We start from the raw sequence: 25,136 nt of genomic DNA on the forward strand, positions 1-25,136 counted from the left end.
AGGCAAATATCCCAAAATCTCAAAATTGACCAGTAAAAAAAACAAAAAAAACGATGTTTTTGCCTGCCGTGTCTCGCCTTAAAAATGTATAATACGGAATTATTTATTGCTTCCGCGTGGCCATGCGCACTGTAATTATTTTGACAGCGTTTTATCTGTACAGAAGTAAAGGGAAGGGATAAAGGAAAATGGTTCACACACATTGATGTAAACGCACTCATTGCTGACGTTTTGTAATGAAAGCCTCACCCTGCACGACTCCCCAGGGATACTGCCTCGCCTTGACCATTTTGTTTCCTATGTTCACCTCCTCCGTACTGCCAACAACAGCAAACGGAAGATGACCCTGGAAGAGATACATTACATTTACATTACATTACAAGAGCAAACAAAAACATTGACAAACTCAAGGACACTTACAAAATACACTCTCTTTCAGTTTTAAAGAGTCATGAAACACTTAAACCATCATTCTCTGCACATTATAGAAGCATCTATTAATTTTAACTGTAGGATAAAACTGGTTTAAAATCTTAATCCTTTATTATTCATGAGACTGCGTGTCCTTTTCCTATGAGAAGACGCCTCTCTTAATTATTCACGACAGCACATGTTGCTTTCCTATGACAGATGCAGTGAGATCACGTACAGTAACTGAGAGATGCGTTCATGGATCACAAGCGATTGTTTGTTTTTTAAGTGGCATAATTCTCCTCCATAGAGCAGTGTATCTGTGTATCTGGTCTTTAGAGCTACTTGAGGGGTCATGACATGAGAAATCAAATTTGCTTTGATCTTTTGACAACTAAGAGTAACATTAAAGTCCCCCTGTAGTCAATCATTTTATCCCTTAAAACTCATCTTTGATCACCAAAATAACATATTTAAACGTTTTTGCCTTGATAAATATTCTTCATGCCTGTATACATTTAAGGAAAATGTGATATGTATATAAAGTATATATTTATATAAAAGAAAATGTTATAAATATATATAAACAGTATATACATTCAGGCTGGGAGAAAAAAATCGGTTCACCTAGTTATCGCGTTTTTTGTTTGTTTTTGCGATTTTAAAATCGATCGTTTTATTAGCGAATCAATATTAAAGGCAAATTGCAAATGCATTTTTGTCTCAGTGCATGCATTGTCTTAGTCTGGCAGCGCCGCCGCTAGCTTAGCTTAGCATAATGAATGGAATCCTTTGTTGCCGGATAGCATGTAGTGAGTAAAAGTGATAAAAAAAACCCCCTAATTACTTCTTGTGGCCTGCTTATTCACAACGAGTATAAATAGCAATGCAGATTAAGACTAGGCGATTTCCTAGGCGATTTCCTGGGCAGAGATTGGCTTGGGACTATATTGGGGGGAAGCAAAGGCGAAGCAATGCTACTTGGTATCACGCAACACCTGAAATAAAGCTTGCCACAAAGAACCGGCAAAGGTAATGATTATGCATGAAACATTTGAATTGTTTATTAATACACTAGCGTTTCCTATGTCAGTGTTGGCTGCAAAGATAAAGTTGAAGCAATAGTGAACGCGCCTATAGAGAGAAATGCACACTTCATACGAATTAGCCTACATATGCAGAGAGTAGCCAATTTCTTTTAGGTTTTATTTGTTTTGTTTAAAAGTAGACATTTCAAGCTTTCTATAGATATAGATATACTTCTCAGGTCTGTGAGAAGTAGCTTATACGCTGAGTTTCGGTTCATTTATGAGACGCGCTCCAGTTCACGCGTCCGCGTCTCAGTGTCCTGATTATATTGTCTACTATATTTGCTTCTTATTTATTAATCCAGGCAATTTTTTTATGAAACATTGATCAAAATGAAGATAAATAAAAGAACCGAAACTCAGCGTACGAAATATTCTATTTCGTCTGTTTATTAAACTTTTTACAAAATCATAACGCAACATTCAAATCTGTGTTGGCGCTGACCCGGAGAGAGACGTCATGAAACAGCTTCACAAAAGGTCTTTTCAACCTCATCATAATAGTATCATAATTATTTCTGTTATTCAATAGTTTAAATTATCCCAGAAGTACTGGGATAAAAGTTTAAAGTTCAAAGTCTACGGTAGCGATCAAAATAGAGTAAATCAGCTTTTGATAGAAACTTGGCGCTTAAAATAACGCATTTATCGATTACATTGTTTTGCCACTAGGTGGCGACAACTTAAGTGACTGTTAAAAATGTATTTGTTATTGAATAATTTATTAAAGAGAATGTAGTATTGTATGACGCTTCTGAAATAAAAGTAAGAAAGATGTGATGAATTGTTTTTGTAAATATGACTCATCTTATAAATCATGTACAGTCTGTATAAGTATATTGATTTAACTTTACCACATGGTCTAGTGTTAAAAAAAAAATCGTAATATCGAAATCGCAATACTTGTTTCGCAATTCGCAAAAAAAAAAAAAATCGCAATACATATCGTATCGGCACCCAAGTATCGTGATAGTATCGGATCGTGAGAAAGGTGTATCATCCCAGCCCTGATATGCATGCAAATATTTCTTAAATATATACAGGTGAAACTCGAAAAATTTGAAAATCGTGCAAAAGTTCATTTATTTCAGTAATTCAACTTAGAAGGTGAAGCTGATATATTATATAGACTCATTATATGCAAAGTGAGATATTTCAAGGCTTTATTTGTTATAGTTTTGATGATTATGGTTTGCAGCTTATGAAAACCCCAAATTCAAAATCTCAGAAAATTTGAATATTACATGAAATCAATTAAAAAAAAAGGAATTTAAATACAGAAATGTCGGCCCCCTAAAAAGTATAATGCATATGTATATAGTTATATATACTAAATATATTCATTTCACCTTTTAATTTGATTTACTCAAATACACGTTGCATGATAGTCTAATTTTTCGAGTTTCACCTGTATTTATTTATTTTAATGTGATCTTCAGAACTCACATTCATCGCTGTGTTGATCTTCGCCACGGTTTCATCGTCAATGGGGAACTGGTAGATCTGCACGCCGTTGCTGACCAGCTCGCTCATGATCTTGATCTTGAACTTGTGTAACTCGCTCTTGGAGATGGTGTCGGCTTTAGCGATGACGGGAATGATGTTGACCTGAGAAACACAAGCAGAGCGAGAACAGACTAAACTTAAACAGGAGAACTAAACATAGAGAAACCACAGGTTCGGTTTCAGGACGAACATTTCAGACGTTCCTCCTGCTCACAGAGAGCAAAGACAGTTCTGCCTTAAGTCTCTATTCAAACTTAACGGGGTGGTTGAGTGTGATTTCACTTTTCTAACTTTAGTTATTGTTGCTATTTGAGCATAAACAACATCTGCAAAGTTACAGCGCTCAAAGTTCAAAGCAAAGGGAGATATTTACTTTTAAAGAAATCGCTTTTTAAGGACTGCAACAAATGGCTGGAAGGGACTACACAAGCTTCATCACGGGTTAGTGACATCACAAACCATAAAATTTACATAAACCCCGCCCCCTGAACACGCAGTCCATGTTGAGAAGAGGAAGAGTTGTTGTAGTCGAGCACATTTGTGAGTTCAAGCTCAAACTGTAGCATGTCTTTTCACATGCAATAGAAAGTAACTCTGTGTGCATCTCACAACAGTTCCTATATGAGCGATTTATAGATTATCATGACAGAATATGCTAATTGAAGATATTTAACTCCACATCAGCAACATAAATTCATCAACTAACATTTAAACATAAAAGGCAGAACAGTTTCTGTCATTTTAGTGTGTGTCTGCGTGAGGTCATCGGAGCTGCTAACACACACAAGCTCCTGAAACCCCGCCCCCTGCGCCGGGAGCAACGGCTCATTTGCATTTAAAGGGCCAGACACAAAACGGTGCGTTTTTGCTCACCCTCACAAAGTGACAACTTTAACATGCTATATAAAAATATCTGTGAGGTATTTTGAGCTAAAACTTAACACACACACTCTGGGGACATCAGAGATTTATTTTACATCTTGTGAAAAGGGCATTATACCACCCCTTTAATTACTACTATTATTATTATTATTATATTGCATTTACATTTATTCATTAAGCAGACACTATTTTTCCAAAACAACTTACAAATGAGAACAATAGAAGCGGTTAAACTAACAATATGTAAGTGCTATGACCTTTCCCAGTTTAATCTAATGCAGTGCATTTATTTTTTTAAATCTGTAAACATAAAATCACACTGAATTATAGGATTTTAAAAATGCATACACAAGTTTAAAAATAAGCTTTCCAGCAGATTTACTCAATCTCAGACATCTCGTCCAGACATGGATATAAAACAGTCCTTTCTTACGCCACAGAAGGTCAGAGCAGGAATAATCTGATCATGTCTGAACAGTCTGGTATTTACAAGATTAATTTACAACTATGCAAAAAAACAACAACCCAGAATGCACGACTTATGTCAATTAACCCTCCTTTTGTATTAAAAAACTGTGTCACCACATTAGATGTAGATCCACATTGGTTTCCTTGCAATTTGGCAAAAAATGGCACCATGAAAAACACTAAAACATCAATTTCTATTGTGTTTGAGGTCAATATGAGCCACATATTTTAATGTTCAAAATTAGCTGCACACACATGACCACTTGTTTGCACATTGGGATGGAAATAACTACAAGTATAAATAATATCTAACATTATTTATACTTTGTGTAAGAGTATTTATTGCTATTTGTACTAATTCTACCTTTTTGTCTGGTTCTCAAATCCTTATGATTAGGGATTGCCCGATACCGATACTGGCATCGGGGATCGGGTCGATACTGTCCTCATATACTCGTACTCGTACTCATAAAAATTCGCCGATACCACGCCCCGATACCACGTACATTTTGCGAAACGAAACTGGCCGCCGCGAGTGCTTTGTCGAGGTGAACTGAGGCATAGGGACGTGCACTCCCAACGCAAAAGAGTGCGGCGCGGCACTAGATCTGATGGCCGAGCGCGAGCGCGGGCGTGGGCGGTAATGCACTCACTCTGTGTGTGCGGGTTCCGGGAGAATAAAACGATTCGCGGGACTCCCGCAAACTAGAAATATCTATGAATACAACATATTAAAACTAATAGATTTTCATTCATCTGTTGCAGAAAAGCAAGAAGAACAACTAAAACAAAATAGAAACGATTTACAGGCCAGAGTTTCTATTCATAACATGTTTGCAGCGTTGAGCGATGTAGCCAATCACAGACATATGTGTTGATTTCTTGAACGCAATGGCTAATCAGAAGCATTTAAGATAGGGATTCTCCTCACCTCTCAAAACTTTTTTGTTCAGTGCTGAATTCTGTATGCTGGCAAATCCTCTAATTATAACAAACAAAGTGTGGATATTATGAAAGATTCATTGTGCAGTCAGCTTCATTGATAATAACAGATGTGTGAGATCGCGATGAACTGTCAGCTTTTTAGGAATTAGACTATTAAGGGAGCGCACTTTGGGCGCATTCAGTCATGTCAGACCATGCACGCAGTAACTGCTTGCTTTTATGTTAAATTAACAGTGGTTTGTGTGTTAATACATTTATTATTTTACTCATTATTATTTATTTTTAGACTTGTTAAAACAAGCAGAGAAGAAAATAAAAACAGTCTTCTAACCTGTGTTCTAAAATAGTCTTCTGTCTTCTTTTCTGGGAGCCTATAGTTACTTTTGCGGTATAAATATCGGTATCGGTACTCGATATCGGCAAGTACACAAATGTAAATACTCGTACTCGTATCGGTTTGAAAAAAAATGGTATCGGGCCATCCCTACTTATGATGATAAAATGTTTTTTCACATTTCTTCAACAAACTAGCAACAAAAAGTAAACTTAAGTTTAATAAGCTCTGATGCATTTAATATTTTAGTGTTTGACAAGCTACAATAAAGGTTTTCTGTTTTTGAAAGTGTTGATTTCTGGCGAATTGCATGGAAACCAATGACAAACGACAAAACAAACAGGCAGTCGTGATTATTGATTAATCGTCTAATCATGGGTATTCGATCTAATCGCAATTAAGATAACCGCGATAATTGTGATGTTTACATTTCAATCACATTTAGCCAAAGAACTCCACCGTATAACTGATGAGTTTACCACGTTATGAATTATTTGAATCAAATTTGTATTTGAATTACACTTCCGGTTTGGGGAAAAGACTGAAACGAATAATTTCTAATCATAAAGTTGGCCTACAAATAAAGCTGATCCGTCAGTGTGACTCAATGAGCTCTCAGTTTTCTTTCATGTTTTATTTAAGAATAACATGAGAATAACGTAACACTTGGTATTTTAACGTGATATTTTTACGTTATAACAAGAATATCTACGGCAAGGGCTCAGCATTATTTTCCTCATTATTAATTTCTTTTTTCCGTTTGCTATCCGCTGTAATAGTATGATAAAGGTCAACATACACTGCACATTTGTGGTCTGTTCTCCTGATTTAATTTAGGATATATGCCATTAATAATTCACTGGACTGCACGAAGAATCTCTTTTTTTTCCTCCCCAAATCCTCACGTCTCTTTCCATGTTTGTTTTCACAGGTAAATACAATTTATTATCAGTCAAAATGACTGAAATCACTTTGAAATAGCATCACGCAATGCTGAAGTAGCTAAATAATAAATAAATAAATGTATTAAGGCAACGTATGTTACACAATACAGATTTCCACAGTGATATTTAACCGTCCGATTTTGCCGTGGAAAGATTCACGCTTCTGGGGTTATTCATGGTCTGTTGAAAGTACCTTTTTGATGCTTTTACACTTTAAAATGTCCTTTTAATGTTCAATGGTTGAAGGGTGAGTACAATAATTTTAGGGCTGCAACTAACGATTATTTTGATAATCGATTAATCGGACGATTATTTTTTCGATTAATCGATTAATCGGATAGAAATTAAATTAGATTTTTTTTTTATTATAACTAAATAAAACCGTAAATCAGGGTATTTATGTGTAAAAGTGTACTTTAAAAAGTGCAAAAGCCACACATTGAGTTTTACTAATATCAATATTTGCATTGTTTTTAATGATAATTGCTGATGGCAAGTTGACAAACATGATTATTGTTAAAAAAATGATATCCAACATATTATGTTTTAACACAATTTTTGTTAAAACAAATTTACACAGACATGTTGTTCAGATGTGAATATCTGAACTAAAAACAAACTAAAAACATCTAAAATATATCATTCATTTAATTTTTATTTAAAATTAATTATATATAAGGAATATAAGGATAAAGAATATAATATATATTATATATATATATAATATATAAGAGAATATAATATAAGGATAAATTGATTAAATAAATATAGAAAGACTGAAAACAATTGTGTGAATGTAGAGCCGCAGTAGATCGCGTTTGAAAAACAATTAAAACTTAGTAGACAAATGCTATAAAAAGAGAACGGAATGGAGGTAACGTTACCCAGCAAGCTAACAGGCTTGAGTAAAGGACAGGAGAAATTATGCATTAGTGCACAAGCATTCGCTGAAAACCAATGAGTACAGTGACTAAAAAACAATATTTTACTGCTGCTGTTATTAACTGCCTTTGTATTTAGTCCTTCGCTTTGTAAACACCGTTTTAATTTAACCTATTTCTGCGGTAGCGCTATTTTAATCCATCACTTACGTTGCGAGCGAACTGATTGCACAACCTGATGCTCGAGACAAAATACAGACATCCCGGGAGTCTCCCGCATATTGATTGCGGCTCCCTGATGCCCGCGAATTAGTTCAAACTCCCGAAATCTAGAGCGCGCAAGCAAGAGCGCGCATGCGAGACAGAAGAGACTGCTCCAAACCGTGTAGCGCGCGCGCTCGGCAGAGCGCCTGAGGGAGAGAGACCTTGCGTGTGTGTGCGTACCAGTAAACGCTCCCCGTGACGTAAGCAGACCAACTAATCGATAATGACATTCGTTGACAACGATTTTCATAATCGATTATAATCGATTTTATCGATTAGTTGTTGCAGCCCTAAATAATTTAGTGTCATTGTACACAGTTTAAAAATATATATATTATTGCGTCCATACAGTTAGTCTTAGTTAGCCTAGTGTAGTCAAGTACAGAAGGATTGTCAAAGGTCTTCGTTCATATGAAATGGTTTGTGGGTTTAATCAGACTGCTTTATGTTATATTATATTATACAGTATATCATGAAATATTGTCGAACCGTGTCAAAAATTTGCATGCAACACAGATGAACCTAAATGAGACAAACATTTCAAGAAATAAATAGTGTTTCAATCAGTTTGAAAATCGAATGTGGGTCAAACTGATCCAAACACAACAGGGTTAAAGCATCATGCTGAAATAAATTGATTTACGTTTAACTTGTGAATGTTGACTGTTAAGTTTCAAATGCATTTGTGGAAAACATGACGGTCTAACCTTACTGTCCAGCTTCTTCATGGTGACCAGATCTAAGGATTTGAGCGAGTGTCCGGAGGGAGCGATGAAATACAGACAGGCGTGGATCCTGGAGTCGTGGTAGTTATGAAGAGAGCGCTTGATCTTCAGCTCCTCTTGTAAGTACGACTCAAACTGTGTGTCAATGTAATCCACTATGTGCTGATAACTGGAAGAGAGGCAGAACTTCATGCACAAATGTTTTTTTTTATTAAATATGATTTTTCATTAAAAGTGAATGAATGTAAATAATGGAATACAACAATGTTTCATCACTATCAAATAAAAAAGCGCATCCAAACGCAACTGCATATTTCAAAATACTCTCCCCGTCTGTCATTGGTCATGGTAAACAGGAAGAACCGGCCACTCACACGAACTAATGCCATTGGTTGAGCCAGTAAGGTAATTTACATAATACTATGATCAAAATACTGCGGGTTTTTCTGCAGTCGAGTAACAGTTTTATCCGCATATTTCCAGTACATTGACATAAAGTGATATACTGTATAGCAATATATACTTAAACCGATATATACTTTATATTTAAATTGCTTTATTTTTTATTAAATGTACAATACTAGAGGGAAAAAAGAAAGGCGAATCATTTATATAGAAAGGCGAATCATTTATAATTTATATATATATATATATTTTGTGTGTGTGTGTCTGTGTGTGTGTGTGTGTGTGTGTGTGTGTGTGTGTGTGTGTGTGTGTGTGTGTGTGTGTGTGTGTGTGTGTGTGTGTGTGTGTGTAAAACAGAAGCATTTCAACTGCTTTATTAATTATATCATTGCAAAATATAAACTATTATCGCCCAGTTTTAATCTACTAAATGCAACTATGAGGCATGAGGAAGTTAAGATATAATAAGCATTAAAGCTGCTTTGAAACATTGTGTATAAATTAGTGCTGTCAAACGATTAAAATATTTAATCGCGATTAATCGCATTAATGTCATAGTTAACTTGCGATTAATCACACATTTTTATCTATTCTAAATGTCTCTTGATTTCTTTTTGTTCATTATTTTTTCTCATTTTAATGCTCTTATCAACATGAAAAAAGTGGATTGCTTGCTTTGTGCACTTTTTTTTTTTATTGAAAACAACATAGGCAATACTGTGTTCAATTTCACACAAACATTCTCACTTGGAGCAAATCATTTCTTTGTAACACAATGTAACACTGTCCATCAATAAAAGGGTGAAAGAAATACTGACGAGGTACTGATATTGACGAGGGGGCGGAGAATTCGCATTAGGTGTGTGTGTGTGTGTGCTTGGCCATCATCAAGTGGTATTTCAGACTGGACGTGCTGCGATGATGATAGCTCAGTTCATAACGACAAAACACATAGATCACTTTGGTCTAGTCAATGGAACCATTTGGCAACTTTTTAAAAGTAAACTTTCCATTCAGAATCTTATTGGCATCCATTTCGGCGTCTCGCGCTCGTCATCCACTCAAAACGTAACGTTAACCTATTTGGCCGGCTCGCAAGCCCAAACAAGTGTGTGTGCGCGTGCCTGTTGTTTTGTTTCCGGTCTAGCTAGATCCACTTGCGCTTTGGTCGACGAAGCAACAAAACTCGCACGGCGCAAGCACTTGAAATGAATGGGTTTCATAGCGCAGCGCCGCGCATGCCGCGTCCTGTTGCAAAAGCCTGTGAAAAAAAACTACAAAGTTTGCTAGACCAAAAAGACCGTTAATCTCGCGATAAAAAAATTAATCGCGTTAAAATGGTTTTGCGTTAACGCCGTTAATAACGCGTTTAACTGACAGCCCTAGTATAAATTTGACTTGTATAATGCATATGGATTTAATGTAGTATCTTATTGAATTAAGTTAAGCAACAATTGCATTATTCAGATCTGGCAATTTCGGTAAAAAAACAACAAAAAAACAGAATAGTTAAATTTCAATTTATAAGATATTTTAAACTGTCAAAATGCTTGTTTTAGTTTGACTGAAATTGAACGCGTGAAGTGCATTAGAGCTGCACAATTAATCATTAAAAGATCGTGATTTTGATTCAATTCCTCACATGATCTTATTCCTAAATGACAGCGATTCGTCTCTATTAAATCTTTGATAAGTCCGATCACAGTGAACATTCAGATCCAGAGAGCCGTTCTCATGTATAGATATGAAACAGCTTCACAAACAGTCGTTTCTAGCACACAGTATCATTATTTCTATTTTACAATAACTCAGATTATCACAGAAGCACTGGATAAAAGTTTATAGTTACTGTAGTGATCAAAATAGAGCAAATCACCTTTTGAAAGTAACTTGATGCTTCAAATAACGATTGTTTCAATAACATTGTTACACCAGTAGGTGGAGACAAGAGACGTTATATAAAAACGTGCGAGATGTTGAATTATACAAGAGATTCGTTCAAAAACGCTGATTCGTCCAGTAATGAAACAAGGGAAATCTTCATGAGTGAGTCATTCACTCAAACCGATTTTTTAAAATTAATTAATTCAGAATAATTAAATATTTTTTTAAATAGGCAGCAGCAATTAAATTTCGTAAAAACATCTAGTAAATTAAATGCTATTTTCTATTCTATTGAATTCTATTTGAAACCAACAAAAAAATCATGATTATCAATTTATCCAGAATCGTGCAGCTCTAAAGTGCATGTTAACATACTTAGTGTAATTAATGTTATTAACAGGACTGACCTCTCCTGCTTGTTCATCTGATCACCAAAGCCGACAGTGTTGACCACAGTGAGCTTCAGGCGGACATTACTCTCCTGAAGATCGTACGTCTGCGCTCGCAACTTCACCTTCGGTTCAAAATGGGAAGACTCGAAATTCTCAAAATTGGTGTTGAAAAGCGTGTCCATCAATGTTGATTTGCCAATCCCAGTCTCGCCTGTGAAAAAGAAAGATTTCCGATATAAATGCTACTGATTTCAGAAGTATTTACCGCATGCACTCATATTCACGACACAGATCTTGTTGCTTGAAGTCACAGTAATATCGAAGCTTGTTTCTGCCATTGAATAAAGTAAAAAAGGTAATTGCGATTTTTTAACTCACAATTGCTTTTTTTTCTTAGTACTGTGATACAAACTCATAATTATAACTTTTTTCCTCGCAATTGCGAATTTATTTCCCTCCGATTCTGACTGTTTTCTCAGAATTTATATAAACTCGCAATTCTGACTTTTCTCAGTTACGAGTTTATATCCCACAATTCTGACTTTTTTTCTCACAGTTACGAGTTTATATCCCACAATTCTGACTTTATATCCCACAATTCTGAGTTTATATCCCACAATTCTTACTTTATATCCCACAATTCTGACTTTTTTCACAGTTACGAGTTTATATCCCACAATTCTGACATTTTTTCTCACAATTACGAGTTTATATCCCATAATTCTGAATTATTTTCCTTGCAATTACGAGTTTATATCCCATAATTCTGAATTATTTTCCTTGCAATTACGAGTTTATATCCCACAATTCTGCCTTTTTTCTCACTGTTACGAGTTTATATCCCATAATTCTGAATTTTTTTCTCTCACAATTACGAGTTTATATCCCACAATTCTGCCTTTTTTCTCACTGTTATGAGTTTATATCCCACAATTCTGAGTTTATATCCCACAATTCTTACTTTATATCCCACAATTCTGAGTTTATATCCCACAATTCTTACTTTATATCCCACAATTCTGAGTTTATATCCCACAATTCTTACTTTATATCCCACAATTCTGAATTTATATCCCACAATTCTGACTTTATATCCCACAATTCTGCCTTTTTTCTCAAAGTTACGAGTTTATACCCCACAATTCTGAATTTATATCCCACAATTCTGCCTTTTTTCTCACAATTACGAGTTTATATCCCACAATTCTGCCTTTTTTCTCAGTTACGAGTTTATACCCCACAATTCTGAATTTATATCCCACAATTCTGCCTTTTTTTCTCACAATTACGAGTTTATATCCCACAATTCTGCCTTTTTTCTCACAATTACGAGTTTATATCCCACAATTCTGACTTTTTTCTCACAGTTATGAGTTTATATCCCACAATTCTGCCTTTTTTCTCAGTTACGAGTTTATACCCCACAATTCTGTATTTATATCCCACAATTCTGCCTTTTTTTCTCACAATTACGAGTTTATATCCCACAATTCTGCCTTTTTTCTCACAATTACGAGTTTATATCCCACAATTCTGACTTTTTTCTCACAGTTATGAGTTTATATCCCACAATTCTGCCTTTTTTCTCATAGTTACGAGTTTATATCCCATAATTCTGAATTTTTTTCTCTCACAATTATGAGTTTATATCCCACAATTCTGAGTTTATATCCCACAATTCTTACTTTATATCCCACAATTCTGAGTTTATATCCCACAATTCTTACTTTATATCCCACAATTCTGAATTTATATCCCACAATTCTGAATTTATATCCCACAATTCTGCCTTTTTTCTCAAAGTTACGAGTTTATACCCCACAATTCTGAATTTATATCCCACAATTCTGCCTTTTTTCTCACAATTACGAGTTTATATCCCACAATTCTGCCTTTTTTCTCAGTTACGAGTTTATACCCCACAATTCTGAATTTATATCCCACAATTCTGCCTTTTTTTCTCACAATTACGAGTTTATATCCCACAATTCTGCCTTTTTTCTCACAATTACGAGTTTATATCCCACAATTCTGACTTTTTTCTCACAGTTATGAGTTTATATCCCACAATTCTGCCTTTTTTCTCATAGTTACGAGTTTATATCCCACAATTCTGCCTTTTTTCTCACAGTTACGAGTTTATATCCCACAATTCTGACATTTTTTCTCACAATTACGAGTTTATATCCCACAATTCTGCCTTTTTTTCTCACAATTACGAGTTTATATCCCATAATTCTGACTTTTTTTCCTTGCAATTACGAGTTTATATCCCACAATTCTGCCTTTTTTCTCACAATTACGAGTTTATATCCCACAATTCTGACATTTTTTCTCACAATTACGAGTTTATATCCCATAATTCTGCCTTTTTTCTCACAATTACGAGTTTATATATCCCACAATTCTGCCTTTTTTCTCACAGTTACGAGTTTATATCCCACAATTCTGAATTTATATCCCACAATTCTGCCTTTTTTTCTCACAATTACGAGTTTATATCCCATAATTCTGACTTTTTTTCCTTGCAATTACGAGTTTATATCCCATAATTCTGACTTTTTTCTCACAATTACGAGTTTATATCCCACAATTCTGACATTTTTTCTCACAATTACGAGTTTATATCCCATAATTCTGCCTTTTTTCTCACAATTACGAGTTTATATCCCACAATTCTGACATTTTTTCTCGAAATTACGAGTTTATATCCCATAATTCTGCCTTTTTTCTCACAATTACGAGTTTATATATCCCACAATTCTGCCTTTTTTCTCACAGTTACGAGTTTATATCCCACAATTCTGAATTTATATCCCACAATTCTGCCTTTTTTTCTCACAATTACGAGTTTATATCGCATAATTCTGACTTTTTTCCCTTGCAATTACGAGTTTACATCCCACAATTCTGAGTTTATATCCCACAATTCTGCCTTTTTTCTCACAGTCACGAGTTTATATCCCACAATTCTGACTTTTTTCTCACAGTTATGAGTTTATATCCCACAATTCTGACTTTTTTCTCACAGTTATGAGTTTATATCCCACAATTCTGACTTTTTTCTCACAGTTATGAGTTTATATCCCACAATTCTGAATTTATATCCCACAATTCTGCCTTTTTTTCTCACAATTACGAGTTTATATCGCATAATTCTGACTTTTTTTCCTTGCAATTACGAGTTTATATCCCACAATTCTGCCTTTTTTCTCACAGTTACGAGTTTATATCCCACAATTCTGACTTTTTTCTCACAGTTATGAGTTTATATCCCACAATTCTGACTTTTTTCTCACAGTTATGAGTTTATATCCCACAATTCTGACTTTTTTCTCACAGTTATGAGTTTATATCCCACAATTCTGCCTTTTTTCTCACAATTACGAGTTTATATCGCATAATTCCGACTTTTTTCCTTGCAATTACGAGTTTATATCCCACAATTCTGCCTTTTTTTCTCACAATTACGAGTTTATATCGCATAATTCTGACTTTTTTTCCTTGCAATTCTGAATTTATATCCCACAATTCTGCCTTTTTTCTCAAAAATATGAGTTTATATCCCACAATTCTGCCTTTTTTTCTCACAATTACGAGTTTATATCCCATAATTCTGACTTTTTTCCTTGCAATTACGAGTTTATATCCCACAATTCTGAGTTTATATCCCACAATTCTGAGTTTATATCCCACAATTCTGACTTTTTTTCCTTGCAATTATGAGTTTATATCCCACAATTCTGAGTTTATATCCCACAATTCTGACTTTTTTCTCACAATTACGAGTTTATATGCCACAATTCAAACTTTTTTCTCGAAATTCTGAGTTTATATCCCATAATTCTGACTTTTTTCCCTTGCAATTATGAGTTTATATCCCACAATTCTGAGTTTATATCCCACAATTCAAACTTTTTTCTCGAAATTCTGAGTTTATATCCCATAATTCTGACTTTTTTCCCTTGCAATTCTGAATTTATATCCCACAATTCTGCCTTTTTTCTCAAAAATATGAGTTTATATCCCACAATTCTGCCTTTTTTTCTCACAATTACGAGTTTATATCCCATAATTCTGACTTTTTTCCTTGCAATTACGAGTTTACATCCCACAATTCTGAGTTTATATCCCACAATTCTGAGTTTATATCCCACAATTCTGACTTTTTTTCCTTGCAATTATGAGTTTATATCCCACAATTCTGAGTTTATATCCCACAATTCTGACTTTTTTCTCACAATTACGAGTTTATATGCCACAATTCAAACTTTTTTCTCGAAATTCTGAGTTTATATCCCATAATTCTGACTTTTTTCCCTTGCAATTATGAGTTTATATCCCACAATTCTGAGTTTATATCCCACAATTCTGACTTTTTTCTCACAATTACGAGTTTATATCCCACAATTCTGACATTTTTTCTCACAATTACGAGTTTATATCCCACAATTCTGCCTTTTTTCTCACAGTTACGAGTTTATATATCCCACAATTCTGCCTTTTTTCTCACAGTTACGAGTTTATATCCCAAAATTCTGAATTTATATCCCACAATTCTGCCTTTTTTTCTCACAATTACGAGTTTATATCGCATAATTCTGACTTTTTTTCCTTGCAATTCTGAATTTATATCCCACAATTCTGCCTTTTTTCTCAAAAATATGAGTTTATATCCCACAATTCTGCCTTTTTTTCTCACAATTACGAGTTTATATCCCATAATTCTGACTTTTTTCCTTGCAATTACGAGTTAACATCCCACAATTCTGAGTTTATATCCCACAATTCTGAGTTTATATCCCACAATTCTGACTTTTTTTCTCGAAATTCTGAGTTTATATCCCACAATTCTGACTTTTTTTCTCGAAATTCTGAGTTTATATCCCATAATTCTGACTTTTTTCCCTTGCAATTATGAGTTTATATCCCACAATTCTGACTTTTTTTCTCGAAATTCTGAGTTTATATCCCATAATTCTGACTTTTTTCCCTTGCAATTATGAGTTTATATCCCACAATTCTGAGTTTATATCCCACAATTCTGACTTTTTTCTCACAATTACGAGTTTATATGCCACAATTCAAACTTTTTTCTCGAAATTCTGAGTTTATATCCCATAATTCTGACTTTTTTCCCTTGCAATTATGAGTTTATATCCCACAATTCTGAGTTTATATCCCACAATTCAAACTTTTTTCTCGAAATTCTGAGTTTATATCCCACAATTCTGACTTTTTTTCCTCAGAATTGATTAAAAAACCTCACAATTAGAGATCGGCAACTGGACAATTTTTTTTTTTTATTTAGGCCGATCTTTATTCCTGACTTCTGAGGAAAAAAGCCAGATTTGTGAGATAAAAAGTGCCAGAATATTCCGACCCAGAAACAAGCAATCACTGACTATAAAAATAATTAGCCAACCTTTTCAATTCATTTTTGGCAGCCGCTTCTGTCAATCAATTTAAACTACCATAATGCACATCTCTAGTACTTTCCTGTCATTTTTCTTACCAATGCAGAGGATGTTGAAGCAGAACCCCTGACTCGTGGACTTGTTCACCAGCTGATCTGGCAGACTGTCAAAACCAACATGGCCTGATAGAGCCAGCGGACGGGCGTTCTTGTCCTGGAAGAAACGAGTGAGTGTGAACATGACCGAGAAAACCTCGCTAAATTCAGTTTTGGAAACCTACAGAGAGCTACAACCATAGTTTGAATTACGGGGGGTATTGGGGGGGTCCGACCCCTCTAGATGAGACTTGGACCCTCCCAAAAGGGATGAAAATAACAATTTGGGGGGTACTGAAAAAAGTGTAATAAAATATAATGTTAGCCTATCCAAAATTGTATGTATTTAAATGCAGAATTACCATCACATACCAACAATTCAGGAAATAATTTAATGAAATACGGTTACTCCCCATTGGGCTGTACCATTTATCTGGTACGTTCAGACTGTGTTATTTGATATAATTTCACTAGCTGTCAAAATGTACGTACCTGATGTGTCAGCGAAAAATTAAGACTAAGTGGCTGAACTTTAATCTCTGCCTATAATTGCCATATCATCATGCGTTGTGCTTTGTGGTAAATGTTATGAGCAGCTCGTCATCTAAACAGGTTTTCAGAACTGTCTTAATTTGGTTGTTCATAGTGTTTCCCTCATTTATAATGAAGTCATAGTCTAGCTAGCTAGCTAAAAGTTCACAGAGCTCCTGAAGCTCTCGGTACCAAAGTAAGTGAAACTGAGCCAGGAATGGTTGCATTAATGCAAGCATTTGTTTATTATTATTATTATAGTTTATAGATATCATAACTCATACTTAACACAATTTCACATCTTTCAATTTTAAAAGATTCTCAATGTGGTCTCTGACTTCTAGATCTGCCGAATATTCAATATAACTATAGATGTATAGCAATACATACCGATAACCGATAATTCTTTATATTTGAAAGCCGATAACCAGTATATTGGACGATAAATCTAAATCCCAATTTGTATATACTTTTTGAGAGCCTGATTACAAAAACAAAAGTCTCATCATGCAGACAATTATAATGATGTTCTTTTTATAATTGTGTGAGCCGATATGAAAGACTAGCGCTGCATGTTGCACTTCTTTAACTGTATTTTATTTTTTACTTTAAGTGATTCCAATCATATTTCAAGCAATTCAAAACCATCATGTTGAACAGTGTGAATCTGAAGTGTCTCAGCTGAAGGAAATAATCCATTATTTATTGGCTTTAATATATCGGCCAAATTTTCGCATCGGGCCGATAACCATAACATTAAAAATGAACATATAGGCCTCGGCTATCAGCAGATAGCGTTATGGTGGCCAATATATCAACTGTTTCCAACATTAATAATAAATAAGTATCAAATCAGCATTTTAGAATGATTTCTAAAGGATCATGTGACACTGAAGACTGGAGTAATGATGCTGAAAATTCAGCTTTGCATCACAGAAATAAATTATATTTTAAAGTACATTCAAATAGAAAACCATTATTTTACATTTTAATAATATTTCTCAATATTACTGTTTTTCTGAGCCTTTATGAGCATAAGATACTTTTTTTTTTTAATTCATATTAAAAAAATAGTAATTTTTATAAACTTTTGACCGGTACTGTATTTAGATTCTTTATTCAGATTCATACATCAGATACATGTATTCAGATAAATAAATCAGAGAACTCTATTCGAATCGATTATTTGGATGCTTGTATTTTGATTGATGATTGATAAATATATGTAGGTTCCTCATTCAGATTCATAAATCAGATACATTTATTCAAATAGATAAATCAGATAATTCTATTCAATTATTTGCATGTTTGTTTATATATATATATATATATATATAAACAAACATGCAAATCTATATAGCAAATCTATATATGCTATATATATATATATATATATATATATATATATATATATATATATATATATATAGCCTATATAGATTCCTCATTCAGAATCATAAATTAGATGCATGTATTTAAATAGATACCCTAAATCAGATAACTTTATTTGAATCGATTAGGATGTTTGTATTTTGATTGATGATTGATAAATATATTTGGACTCCTCATTCAGATTCATAAATCAGATGCATGTATTTAAATTGATAAATCAGATAACTCTATTCGAATCGATTAATCGGATGTTGTATTCATGTTGTTTGTATAAAAGAGGAGCGCGCGCGCCAGTGAGTGAAATAGTTGAGCGCAGGTCCAGACACTCCCAAGCGCGCTCACGCCAACTCACTCCCACTGTCACAAACTTCACACAGTCATAGAAACAAGAAAAGAGTCAGAACCTGGAATATGTTGATTCCAAACTTACCATCTGTCGAACCACATCAGAGGATGCCATTTGCGCGCAGGAAAAATGCAAATATTTGGTGAAATGTCGGTTCTCTTTCGGGTGAAAGTCAAAAGTTGCTGTGACCCGCCTCGTCCAAATAATTCCAGCTGACACACCACTGGGAACATCTGCGCTACCATTTCGCAGTTTTTCAGAGGGTTTTGTCTGAATTTTAGTCGACAGAGTAGTACAACTTCACATGCCAAATATGTTAGCGAGCACTTTCATTCACATTTATATAATATGTAACCCAAATGAAAGCTACAACGCATTGTTGACTTCATTAAAAAATTACCTCTAATGTTCATAACATCCTAACCCCCTTGTCCCAGCAAAGTGGTACGTTCCAAGTACGGACTCGCCCTGAGTGCTGTAGAGATGTAACTGGAATCCATTTTGGCTCAACCTGAAGCCGCCTGCAGCGTTAACGCAGACAGCGTTTGAGCCAGTATGAAGGTTCCAGTACTCCAGTTTCACATTTAGTGATTCCATTCTCCCAAGAGGAGTTGCTAGGATGCAAACATCATTATAAGCTCTACCGACCCCTATCTGACACATTGCGTACAGTACTCAATCTCATCTACTACAACCTAGTTACTTTGAATACAAGACGCCCAGACAAACGATTTATCGATGTCCGATGATGTTAATTTATTCAGTCGCGTATGCATAAATATAAAACATGATATAATGGCGACGGGGTGCACGCAAGAATCCGTTCTGGACTTTCTATTGGAAAACGGGGGGCGTGTGAAAAACAAGGACTTGATAGCGCATTTCAAAGTCTTTCTAAGCAGTGAAAATACGAAGCGAGCCGTGTTAAAAGAGAGATTTAAGCGTTATGTGGACAATATCGCGTACGTGAAGCAGGACAACGGGGAGAAAGTGGTGTGTTTGAAGAAGAAGTACAGATACGCGGAGATACGGGGCGGGCGCGCGCAGGACGAGAAGCCCGATGATGTGGATGATAATGATGATGATGAAGAAGACGTCAATAAAGGATTAAAGGCTTTGCATTTGGGAGAGAACGGCAATGTTAAGGCTGAAACGGGTGGAAAACATGATCTGAATACTAAATCTGAGGTGCAAGCAGAAGCAGTGTTTGTGAGAGATGCTGAATGTGAGAAGGTGTGTGTGTCAGACATCGCACTGATCGAGAAAGACAGTTCTTCAGTTTCTCACTGTGAACTCTCAGAGGGATCAAATGAATATGATAGCAAATCAAGTGTTCCAGAGCTTTCCAATGCCCAGCCAACCGGACAGCCGGAATCTAGGGCAGGAGAACTGGAGTTGGAGGCTCCAGCTGGCGACGCCTGCGTCACATCATCATCATCATCATCATCATCATCATCGTCACAGGTCATCACTATTCGCCGGAGAACATCGACGGGATCTCAGCAGAGTTTGCTGGGCTCTTCTGAGGATGGTGCACAGCCACATGATGGACAGTCTGAGGAGGCCAGCACCCCGAAAGGCAGCCGCAAGAACTTCATAGAGCTCATGATGAGCAGTTCTCCACAGGTGAGACTGACTGGTGCAAATGCCTCGACTATAATGTATGTATTACATATGCACATAATGCATATGCACTTAATATATAATGCAAATAATGTGTAATACAAATGCACATAATGCACATCCTCGTAATATATAATGCAAATGCACATCATATATAATGTAAATGTACATAATGAATATAATGTAAATACTCATTATGCACATATATGCACATACTTTAATACATATGGTCACAAAGCATATTAATATATAATCCAAATGCATATAATGCATAATTGTAAATGCACATATTGCATGTAATATATAATGCAAATGCACATAGGCCTACTGTAACGCATATATATAATCCAAATGCACATGATGCATATTAATATATAATGAAAATGCAAATACTGTAATGCATATAATATATAATCCATATGCATGTAATATATAATGTAAATGCACATAAAGCATGTTATGTATAATCTGTACCATATATATAATCCAAATGCACATAATGCATATTAATATATAATCAAAATGCACGTACTGTAATGCATATAAAATATAATACGAATGCACATAAAGCATATAATATGTAATCCAAATTCACATACTATAATGCATAATGCAAATGCTAATAATGCATATAATATATAATGCAAATGCATGTACTGTAATGTATATAATATATAATACGAATGCATGTAAAGCATAATCCAAATGAACGTACTGTAATGCATAATGCAAATGCTAATAATGCATATAATATATGATGCAAATGCACATAATGCATATACAGGTGAAACTCGAAAAATTAGAATATCGTGCAAAAGTTATACTTTTGATGATTATGGCTTACAGATTATGAAAACCCCAAATTCAAAATCTCAGAAAATTAGAATATTACATCAAACCAATAAAAAAAAGGATTTTAAATACAGAAGTGTCGGCCCTCTGAAAACTATAATCATGGATATGTATATAGTTATATATACTAAATATATTAGTTTCACCTTTTAATTTCAATTACTGAAATACTGTTGCATGGTATTCTAATTTTTCGAGGTTCACCTGTACTATATGATGCAAATGCACATAACGCATATATGATGTGTACATGTAATACACACGCAGGTGAGACGCTCGCTGGTGCATCGCAGCTCGCACGGCCACGTGTCCTGCAGAAACAGTGAGTTTAGATCGTCCTCTGTGGATGAGGATTGTGCGTCGGTAACCCTAGACCCGCTGGAGCACGAGTGGATGATGTGTTCGGCAGATGGAGAATGGGACAGTCTCCAGCGGCTGCTCGTGTGTGAACCCACACTCATCTCCAAGAGGGACTTCGTGACCGGCTTCATGTGTCTGCACTGGGCGGCCAAGCAAGGCAAACTCGAGCTTTTCGCCAAGCTGGTGGATTTCGCCAAGCGAAACAACGTGTGCGTCAACGTAAACGCGCGGTCGAGCGCCGGCTACACACCCCTGCACCTCGCGGCCATGCACAATCACATGGAGGTGGTGAAGCTTCTGGTCGGGGCTTACGATGCTGACGTACACGTGAGGGATTACAGTGGGAAGAAAGCGTCTCAGTACCTGAAAGACTCCGTCACAGGCGACATCAAAGACATTATAGGGGATTGTACGCATTCGGATATGGAGAATGCGTCGGGATCCGGCCGATGGAAGCTTCCCAGAGTCCTTCCATCAAACCTGAACCCGCTTCGGTTGCTGAACCACCCTGAGGAGATCGCAGGAGACGCGAAACCCAGGTCTCTGTACCGGAAGTCCTCCATCGGGAGGATCCGGCTCCAGAGGAACCGCTTCAAAACGCAGATCGTCCACAGCACTTCATTCAGGGAGAACGAGGAAGGAGAGGAGCCGCTCAAATCCAGACCCGTTTCAAATCTCTTCGGCTGAGATGGAGAGTATAGATGCATATGCAAATTATGCAAATCAGCTGCCTGATAGGTTTACGTCTGACGGCGTGGTAACACTTTACTTAAAGAGTCCCCTTGTGGTGAAAATCAAGTTTTTAATATGCTTTAAGACAAAGCATGTGGACATTCATAAGTCGACAGCATTGCTGAGTATTTTCTCCTTAAAACTGCAGTGAACCAAAGACAGTCTCAAAAACACGGTTTGAAATCGCTGGCGTTTCTGACGTCACAAACTACCTTGTAACCAATCAGATCAACGTGTGATCGTCAACCAGTGGATCTCTGAGTGAGTGAGTGAGTGAGTGGAGGCGGGGCTCATTTGCATATTCATAGAACCGCGCATACTAAATGAGGCAACCCAGTTTAAAAGACGTCAGACGTCTAAAACAAGGCAAAAGTTGGGCTGTTAATGAAAATTTAATAATAACACAAGAATAGAGTTATCAATTAGATAACAAAGAAATGAAATGACTAGTTTATTCTTGGGAAATGGTTTAGACGTCTTTTAAACGCAAAATTGCTTGCTGGTGTCGAGTTACATTCAAGATATTTTAAGGCATTTAAGGAAAAAACATTAAAATATGTCATTTTGGTGATCAAAGATGAGTTTTAAGAGATACAATTATTGAGTACAGGGGGACTTTAAAGCCTTTATGTATAAAGGTATTCATAATGTACATTATAATGCATAACATATTTTCATGAAAAATTGTAACAAAAGTTAAAATACATTATAATATTTGCAGATCTAAAATTGGATGTTTGTTACGCGTTGGTTTTAATGCATTATACTTTCTAAAGGTGTATTATAATGTATTATAACGGCGGTTACAATGCAATCATTATGAGATCATACAGTGCAATATAACTTGCATAATTAATGCATTAAAATACTTTTATAATGCATTATATATAAAGGTGTTAAGTAAAGTGTTGCTGCTTTTTAAAATAAATAATGAAAAATAAGATTAAACTAAACTTTTTAATAAAAATAAGTAGATAAAATTACTGAATTGATTAACAATAAAAAAAACGATTAAAATAAATGTAAAAAATAGATTTAAATAAATAATAAATCTAACAGTATGGTACTATTGTGAGTATAAAAAAAACACAATTATGTAATAGAAACTATTTTCCACATATTTCGTTTTATACAGTATAAATTGGGTTTTTATACATGAAAATATGCATTTGAATTTTAGGATGATCAACTTAATGCAAATTATCTCTTTCAACAAAATTATGCACAACTGTTTTATTTGAACGACGCTCTAATGAACTTTAATATGTATATATTATTTTCTAACTCATCTCCACGGATGCACTTTGTGTTTAGTTGCGGTTGCATGTGATTGTCCTGTTTAATGATGGTCTTCCAAACGCAGGAATCAACATGTATTGAGACTGTTATTATCCTATAATATGTGTTTTTGTGCCGTTTAAAAGCTGCTTTAAGAGAAAGTCTAATTCCAGGACCAGTTACTTTAACCCAATGCACTTTTAGCTGATCAAATGTACTAAGCTTTATGATATTATTAGACCTCCTATAGAAAACTAATCCCAAATATATCTTTAAAGTGCCTTTATTGATGATGAAATGGACATTTTAGGCACTTGTCAATTTAAAATACATATATATAAAGTTCCTTCCAACTAGATGTTTACATTTCCTGAAGACAATGTGAGTGTTTGTGTTGCTGTTCCTCGAGTCTCTGTCATATTTTGATATTTCATTCATTTCTGGAGAACAAACGCTGAAGTTTTGATCAAATAAAATGAGGAATGATTCTTAAATGACACTGAAGTTCATTATTCATTATCTGTTTTACAGAATATGTGTAGAATGAATCATATGGAATAAGATTAGATTAGATAAGAAATGATAAATAAGCATGATGTGAAAGTCAAAATTCTGACATAAGTCAAAAGGATATGACTTACTGTATGACTTGGTGTTATATTTTCGTCGCTTTATGTCAGTATTTTGACTTTTATGTCATAATTATGACAAAAAGTTGAAATTATGGCAAGCTTATTATAATGAGACGTCAAAATGATGATTAAAAAGTATTTCTATGTCATATGATTAAGTCATCATTTCGACTTTTTATCTCATAATTTCAATGTAGAATTATGATTTTTTCATCTGGTTTTAGTATGTCACTTTGATGTCATAATTATATATTTTTAAGTAAGAATTTCAACAGTACAGTATATCATAATTTTAACTTTTTACACCATAATTATGACTTTTTCTTAGTACGTCATACTTTTGACTTTCTATGTCATAATTATGATTTACGAAAGCATGATTTTTCATAAATGGCCTTCATAGTATTCTCACAAACATACACACTTATGGTTAATAATTAATTATTTTGATAAAATATTATTCATAATTAGGTCAGAATTGTCTGATAACTGGGAAATTCATTCATTTTGGTGAGTGTTTTGTTCTTTTTATCTTGTTAATGTATTTTTTCATACAGTTGAATGAAAAACTGTGTCTTCTTATGACGTGATATTACACAGGTAATTTGATGTAAAACAGGTACGACAGCTTTTATTGCTATTTCAACACTTGTCCTAACAAATCTGTGATCAACCTCCATTTTTATTTCATTTATCACAAATACATTGGGACTAAAGGAGACACGTCTAGGTATATAAAAACATAAATA

At 34.8% G+C, this 25,136-nt stretch overlaps 2 protein-coding genes across 3 annotated transcripts in view; one reads left to right on the plus strand and one right to left on the minus strand.

Moving 5' to 3' along the window:
* septin10 (septin 10) overlaps window positions 1-19,424 on the minus strand; it is a 31,047-nt gene extending 11,623 nt beyond the window's left edge. Inside the window, exons 1-6 of the mRNA XM_077216464.1 lie at window positions 18,995-19,424; window positions 16,645-16,759; window positions 11,145-11,340; window positions 8,431-8,617; window positions 2,946-3,107; window positions 250-346 (exon numbers count right to left, since the gene is read on the minus strand). Coding sequence (XP_077072579.1) covers window positions 250-346; window positions 2,946-3,107; window positions 8,431-8,617; window positions 11,145-11,340; window positions 16,645-16,759; window positions 18,995-19,024 — 787 coding nt within the window. The 5' untranslated portion in view covers window positions 19,025-19,424. The remainder of the gene's footprint in view (window positions 1-249; window positions 347-2,945; window positions 3,108-8,430; window positions 8,618-11,144; window positions 11,341-16,644; window positions 16,760-18,994) is intronic.
* A 93-nt stretch (window positions 19,425-19,517) lies between these two features.
* Window positions 19,518-25,136, plus strand: part of sowahca (sosondowah ankyrin repeat domain family Ca) — a 147,213-nt gene continuing 141,594 nt past the window's right edge. Inside the window, exons 1-2 of one of the 2 annotated variants that reach the window (XM_077216461.1) lie at window positions 19,518-20,536; window positions 21,653-24,252. In XM_077216461.1, the coding sequence (XP_077072576.1) occupies window positions 19,649-20,536; window positions 21,653-22,432 (1,668 nt within the window). In that variant the 5' untranslated portion in view covers window positions 19,518-19,648 and the 3' untranslated portion in view covers window positions 22,433-24,252. Of the gene's footprint in view, window positions 20,537-21,652; window positions 24,253-25,136 lie in introns of those variants that run through there. The other variant, XR_013197170.1, reaches the window with a different exon arrangement.

The sequence above is a fragment of the Siphateles boraxobius genome, unplaced genomic scaffold (genome assembly GCF_051911475.1).
Source record: "Siphateles boraxobius isolate OS27281-9 unplaced genomic scaffold, OSU_SipBor_1 7, whole genome shotgun sequence".
Classification (NCBI taxonomy): Eukaryota; Metazoa; Chordata; class Actinopteri; order Cypriniformes; family Leuciscidae; genus Siphateles; species Siphateles boraxobius.